Source organism: Eretmochelys imbricata, chromosome 14, assembly GCF_965152235.1.
Source record: "Eretmochelys imbricata isolate rEreImb1 chromosome 14, rEreImb1.hap1, whole genome shotgun sequence".
NCBI classification, from domain to species: domain Eukaryota; kingdom Metazoa; phylum Chordata; order Testudines; family Cheloniidae; genus Eretmochelys; species Eretmochelys imbricata.
Genome location: NC_135585.1, coordinates 40,136,574 through 40,144,278, shown reverse-complemented (window position 1 = coordinate 40,144,278; position 7,705 = coordinate 40,136,574). Strand labels below are relative to the sequence as shown.

The window sequence follows — 7,705 nt, the reverse complement described above, 5'->3', positions numbered from 1 at the left end:
AGCATCGTTGTTCAGCTTCAGTATGTCACTAGATGGGATACGACAGTAGATAAAGAGTCTGATCTGCATATCAGTACTTGGCTACCAAAGAGAAATGGCTTGTTATATTAGTCATTGCTCTGATACGGCATAGGGTTGTCTACATGGATACAAAAGATCTGTTCTTGAACTGTGACTCCTTGCACTTTGACTAAAGTCAACACTTAGCCTTAAAACTTCAGCTGGTAACCAGGAGAGGGAGGGGAGTTTCTGAATATTTATAGAATTAATTAACGCTTGATTAGCTTTCAGCTCTTATGTTCTTCCAATTCAATTGCATAGTTTGCTTTATTATTCCTAGACTCAACCCATGGCAGACAGAAACCAGAGAAACCGAACGGCTGTCACAGAATTTATCCTCCTGGGATTCGCGGATGTCCCTGAACTGAAAATTCTTCTTTTCCTCATGTTCTTAGCGATCTACACGGCAACTGTGTTCGGGAACATGCTCATCACTGCACTAGTTGTTGCTGATCAGCACCTTCACACTCCCATGTACTTCTTCCTGGGGAACTTGTCCTGCTTGGAGACCTGCTACACCTCAGCCATCCTTCCCCGGATGCTAGCCAGTCTCCTGACTGGGGACAGAACCATCTCATTCAGTGGCTGCATCATACAACTGTATTTCTTTTGTGCTCTGGTGGCTACAGAATGCTGTCTCCTGGCAGCGATGTCTTATGATCGGTATTTAGCGATATGTAAACCCCTGCACTATTCAACTCTTATGAATACCAGGTTTTGCCTCCAGTTGACTGCTGGGTCATGGTTAAATGGTTGTTTGGCTACTGCAATCGTTGTATTATTCATGTCTCATTGAATATTCTGTGGCCCGAATGAAATTGACCATTTCTATTGTGATCTTATCCCATTGATAAAACTTGCCTGCAGTGACACACACCTGATCATATTGCTGGATTTTGTACTGGCCTATGTATTCACCCTGCCTCCATTCCTACTTACACTGACATCCTATGTGTGTATCTTCACAACCATCCTGAGAATCCCTTCCACCACTGGGAGGCAAAAGGCCTTTTCCACCTGCTCCTCTCACCTCATTGTGGTGACGATTTACTATGGAACCCTCATGATTGTCCATGTGTTACCGAATCGCGACACATTAAACATCCTAAACAAAGTGCTCTCTCTTTGCTACACAGTCCTGACTCCCCTGGTTAACCCACTCATCTACAGCCTGAGAAACAGAGATGTCAAGGAAGCCTTGAGCAAAACAGTCAGTACATATGTGTCTTTCACAAAAACAGGCAGTGAATTCTAGATTTAACTTGGCCTAAATCACCCAGGCAGCTTTGAAAACCTCAGGCTATCAGCCTCCACTGAAATTCATTTGAAATCCCGCATTGAAAATCTCACCACTAATGTGAAAAAAATGGAGATGATCTGTATGGAGTCACTGAGGCAGTGTTGGCAGTCCCGCGCTGTCTCCATGTAACAGAACGGAGAGGAAAGTGAGATTGCAGACAGCTCTCATACAAACAAAACGCAATGGGTGACATCATCATGTTTCTTGCTGCAGACCGTTTCTTATGCTCCTAAGGACACGACGGAGAATCCAGCTGAAGCTCAGGTCAGTGTGGTCCATCTAAGTGGAAGGACCGGGGGAGAAGTGGCCATAACCATGGTCCCATTACGGAGTTTTTAACTGCGCAACAGGCAAAGTGGAGACCATTTTAACCAAGTTTTTATATCCATAAAAAAGCCATTTCTGATCAAAATTCATGTTTGGACAATAAAAATACTAACTCCTGATGTAGCTGAGATGGGGACGTAAGCCTGGGGAACCTGCCACCCTTGAAATTGTGCTTATTGCCATCATATCCCTCTGCAAACAAACCACCTTCCCGACGCTCACACAGACCGGATGCAAACACCCAGGCCCCAGCAGTGGCCTCTGGACACTTCACCAGGAACAGCTTCATCGCTCTTACATGGGCTAAGCCCAGCTGTGACCAGCTCCAGCAAAGCCATAGCACCAGGCTCACCGGGCCCTTGCAGGCGGGGGGGTTGGTCAAACAAAGAGGTTGTTCTCACAGCAAAGCAGTGTCAGAGACACCCCAGGTTGGAAAATTGAGGGGACACAGCTGTCCCTCTGTGCAGATTGTACCCCAAGTAATGTCACAGTATCTTAGTTCTTGCTTTATCTCCAGCACTTTTTTGATCCACTCTGCCATTCTCAGGAGGTCGATATCCCCTATCTTTGTGTCCTTATCTCGGGATTTTACTATTAGGTCATTTCCCCCCATTTCCTTTTCCTGCGCTCCTATTCTTCTTCTGGTTCCAGAGACTCTACGCTTTTCTTTTTCCTTGCTTGCATCCACTCTTCTTCAGTGCTTCCCCTCTCCTCATGGTCTAGCCTGGTTTCAGTTCACTTATCTCTTTCATCTCACACTGCCAGCCAGCCAGCAGCTCCTCTGTCAGCCCATGTGATAAATAAAGGTGGGGTGGGGGGGGTGGGAGGGAGTAGCTTCCTTTGATGGACACCCAGCCAGCCAGTTTGCTGTAAAATCTCTCTTGGTAGCTGTTCTTTACTTGCTTTACCTGTAAAGGGTTAAAAAGTCCCCTAGGTAAAGAAAAAAAAAAGTGGGCACCTGACCAAAAGAGCCAATAGGAAGGAAGAACTTTTTAAAATTGGGAAAGAAACTTTCCCTTTGTCTGTTGTTCTGTGGGCTGGAGGGACAGAGCAGCCATGCTATAAGCAGCTTAAGCCAGGTATGATTGCAAATGAGCAGATCATGCCCAGAACTATTTACCTGAACTCCAACTCTGTAAGTAGATCAGAACGTTTAGCTAGACGCAATTAGGGTTATTTCTTTAAGTTCTTATTGGCTTGTGAACTTCTCTGTGCTAACCCCAGATGCTTTTGTTTGCTTGTAACCTTTAAGCTGACCCCTCAAGAAAGCTATTTTGGGTACTTGATTTTTGGAATTGCTCTTTTAAAATCTAGCCAAAACCTAAGTTCCAAATGTATTTTCTTTCTTTTTGTTTTTAATAAAATGTACCCTTTTTAAGAACAGGATTGGACTTGTGGTGTCCTAAGAGGTTTGTGCCTGTTGTTTGATTAGCTGGTAGCCACAGCTAATTTCCTTTGTTTTCTTTCTCAGCTCTTCCCCAGAGAGGGGCTGAAAGGGCTTGAGGGTCCCCACAGGGAGGAATTCCCAAGTGCTCCTGCCTGGGTTCCAAGGGGTTGGGTTTTTTTTGCATTTGGGTGGTGGCAGCATTTACCAAGCCAAGACCAGAGAAAAGCTGTCACCTTGGGAGTTCAATACAAGCCTGGAGTGGCCAGTATTAATTTTTAAAATCCTTGTGGGCCCCGCTTCTGCACTTGGAGTGACAGAGTTGGGATTCAGCCTTGACAGCCCACAATCACCACTGAGACAACCCCTCTTCAGACCTTAACCACTTCCTGCCGCACCCCATGGGCTTATATAGGGTCAAGGAGCCAATCAGGGATTGCTAAAACCACTGTCAGTCAGATCACTTGAGGCGGAACGTGCCATGGTGTTCTACCACTGCAGATTGCGTGCTGTGGGGAGTAATCAAATGACAGGTGGCAACGTTGGTTGCCTGGTTGCCCTATAGACCAGGGTGAAAGTCCCACCAGGCCTTACATCACCCCTGTTGGCAGTGCTGCCGAGCCAGTTTCTTTGGTAAGGATGATTTGTGTGCTTAGCAGATAAAGGAAGCTTGACAATGAAATCCAACATCATGGCCACCCAGGGCCTAGATGGGGTTTCTGAAGGTGTTAGGGTGCTGAGGGGCTCCTCCTTCGTAACTGAATGGATAAGGGAGAGAAGGCCTTGGGGAATAGGACACCTAGTAAATTATGGGGCTTGAGGATGTATGTCAGCTCTGTATGGGTGTGGTAATGGTCAGGGAGGTAGTCCCCTTTTTGGGACAGGGCATTGGTTGCCTTGTTCTGGGCTCCTGGGTGATGGTAAAATAAAAGTGTGTGAACAACGAGGCTTCTTGAAGCTGTCTTTGGTTCAGCGCCTTTGCTCTGTGGAGATACAGGTTTACACAGATCATGAAAATATGGACTATCAGGTGTAAGGCACCTTCAGGGTGGTGGCACCATTCCCCGAAAGTGGCTTTGATTGCGATATCTAAAATATCATAATTTTGTTGTGCTGGTGTGAGTTTCCAAGAATAATAGGCACAAGGGAGCAGGTGCTGTTGGGGGCCAGATCTTGGGGAAGTATGGTCCCAATTGTAACATTACATGCATCGGTATCACTGACAAAGGCCCATGTTTGGTCAGGATGGATCAGGACTGGAGCACTGGTGAAGGCCATCTTGAGTTAGTCGAACACCCGTTGAGCCTCCGGAAAGCAGATGAAGGAGGTTGTTTGCGGAGCACTGTCAATGAGGCTATCTGGTCCAAAAACCCAGGCATGAAGTGCCTATAAAAATTAGCGAACCCAAGGAAGCACTGCAGCTCCTTGACATTCCAGGAGGGCCACCCAGGTCCGAACAGCGTTCACCTTCCTGTGGTCCATCCAAAGGCTCTCAGAGTAACCCAAGTACTCCATGAAGTGCTGGTCAAAGCTGCCCCCCTTTTGTTTGCAACATGGGGAGTTCCATCTCTCAACCCATTCAGGTGTATCTCATGCCCCTTGGAACATGCTGGATAGGGGATGACCCACTTCCTCCATGTCCCACAAGGCCAGTCTTCTACAAGTGTCAGCGGTGGTCCAGACAAACTGTCAAGATCCTGGACAAAGGTAGGCAGGAGTAGTGGCAGTGACTTGGGGTCCCAGTCAAGCTGAGGGTCAGTGTCAAAGACAGAGTCAGGAATTGGGCCGAAGCTCAATACCAAGTCTTGGTGTCCCACTCTAAGGTTCCAGGGGTCGATCAGGAGTCAGAATCCAAGTCAGAGCAGAGGTCAGTACTGTGCGTACAGGAACAGCGAGGCAGGGCGGTTGTGGCAGATAGCTGGAATCCAGCTAGTTGGAATCCATGTTGTTCCCTGAACACTTCCTGGTGCGCCCCATGGGCATATATGGGAGTCAAAACCACTGTCAGTCCGATCACTCGAGGTGAAGCTTACTGTGGCACACAACCACTGCAGATTGTGGGCCGCAGGGAATAAATCAGTTGAAGCTGCTGGCAGGTGGCTACGTGGAGCTATTAGTTACCTTGTAACTCTACAGGTTCAAGTCCTGCTGATACTTACAGCCACTTTGGGTGGCTTGCTCAAAGGTAGATAAGGGTTATATTCTGCAGGAACCCACCCGTGGTAGATGTAGACAGATCTCAATGGTGTGGTGCTCAAAAGGACAATCCTAGGAAAAGTCCCTTGGGGGAAATGCATGAACCAGTTTACTAGAGAGACAAGATGGGTGAGGTAATATCTTTTATTGAACCAACTTCTGTTAGTGAGAGAGACAAGCTTTTAGCTACTATACTGCATGAACCAGTGTAGTCAGGTTCAGACGCCCTTCTCAACCCTCCAGGGGACCTTTGGGAAGGAACCCTGAACTAAAGGACTTTGAAGTGGATAAAAAAAAACAGCCTGTGGCTCAAAGGGTTAATGTGATGCTTGGATATATAAACAGGGTAATCTAGAGTAAAGAGGCTATTTTACCTCTATATTTGGCACTGGTGTGACCGCTGCTGGAATTCTGTGTCCAGTTGTGGTGCCCAAAATTCATGAAGGATGTTGAAAAACTGGAGAGGGTTCAGCGAAGAGCCATGAGGATGATTAAAGGATTTGAAAACCTGCCTATTAGTGATTGAACTCCTTGAGTCTATCTGTTCAGCTTAACAAGGAGCAGGTTAAGGGGTGGACTAATCATAATCTGTAAGCAACCATGTGGGGAACAGAAATGTGATAACGGAGGGCTCTTCAACCTAGCAGAGAAAGGTATAACAAGATCCAATGGCTGGAAGTTGAAGCTAGACAATTAGTACTGGAAATAAGGCACAGTTTTTATCAGTGAGGGTAATTAACCATTGGAACAATTTACCAAAGAGTCATGGTGGATTTTTTATCAGTGGAAATTTTTAAATCGAGACTGGGTATTTTTTCCTCAAGGGTCTGCTCTAGTTTAAACAGGAATTAATTCAGGGAAGCCTTACCGCCTGTGTTACACAGCGGTTCAGACTAGATGATCCCAGGGACCCTTTCTGGCCTTGGAATCTATGAATCTATGAATAAGTGGGGAGAGATTCTGATTGGGGTGTCAGACTGTCCGAGAGGCCGTGACTGCAGGGGGAAATCTGCCTCATTGTTCTTGGGGGTGTACCTGGGTTAAGTGGAACCTGCTTCAACTGGCAAGGAAAGGCAGTGTTTCAAAGGACAATATGTGCATAGGATTTTATTGTTTTAACCCTGTTTCCCTCTGGCTATGACCATAGTAATAGTTCTTATGTTACAGTTAACTTTCTGTGGCCCCAATGGAATTGATCCTTTCTGCTGTGAATCCACAGAAATAATAAATCACTACTGCAGCGACACCAACCACACGGAGCTTGCCAATACCATTGTGGCTGCTATATTCACTCTGCCCCCATTGACACGGCTGTCACCAACATGTTAACTGAGCACCTCCCGGTCATTAACAATGGGACACCTCAAGAAAGAAGAGTTTGTCGATATGGGGAGAAATTATATCAATTTGAAGAAATATGGACCCTGTTTCTTGATACTTTTGAATAAAGAATGTTGAAATAATGCCTGACTTCCATTCCACAGGACCTCTCTGCTTTCTCCCTCCTATTTCCTGCTCCCGTTCCCAACTTACATTTTTTGTCAATTTGTGTCTTGTTTAAATTGTTGTTACCCCCTCCCTCTCTTGCAATGTTTGTCTGATTTTGTATTGTCTAGTCTTGAATCTCTGGCAAATTGTAAAGTTGCATAATTGCATTTTTAGCTCACCTGTAAAATATACAGTGTTAGGTAACATGTACAGGTTGAAACAATTGTTCTTGTATGTTTCTTTTTGAAAATTAATAAAAAACGAGTCAGAAAAATAAAATGACAGGACACCTCACAATTACTCCCAGGAGGTAGGGAATTAATATCCCCATATTGCAGAGGCACAAGGCAGATTACGGGATATGCCCAAATCCACGCAGGAAATCTGTGGTTGAGCTGGAAAGTGAACACAGATGTCCCACATCGTGCTCCAGGGTCCTATCACTACACCATCCTTCAGCACCTGAGAGGGTAAAGCCTCCTCATTCCCATTGGTTCACCTCCTGTGCCTTCTACTGGCCACAAAATACTGACCCCACAAGCAGAAGGTAAGGTTTGAGAAACAGGCATTTATTCACTCTAAGAGCCATTGGATGGCTAACACGGCAACTGGTGACAAAGGGGATGCTGTACTGTTTAATGGTTACCCTGGTAGAGGGTGAGGGACGGGAAAGGGGCAGCTATATTGTATTGTGGGCACTACGGGGCAGCAGTAATTCTCTAAAATGCCCTCTAGAATGCAGCTTTTATGACTATTGACAAAGCAATACTATTGTCATTATTCCTTTGTATTATGGCCAGGCTGTAATAGGATCATCCAGTAATCTGGCCCTGGCCCCATTGTGCTGTACAATGTACAAACACAGAATAAGAGAGTCTCAAAGAGCTTACAATCTAAATAGACAAGACAGACCCAGGGTGTGGACAGGGCTATAACTAGATTTAGAAGGA

At 45.8% G+C, this 7,705-nt stretch overlaps 1 protein-coding gene across 1 annotated transcript; it reads left to right on the top strand.

Moving 5' to 3' along the window:
• Positions 1–349: 349 nt before the first annotated feature.
• On the top strand, positions 350–1,315 carry LOC144274020 (olfactory receptor 6N1-like). Its single transcript, XM_077832731.1, is given in 1 exon segment — positions 350–1,315. A coding segment is annotated over 1 exon segment (966 nt).
• The last annotated feature ends 6,390 nt before the right edge of the window (positions 1,316–7,705 follow it).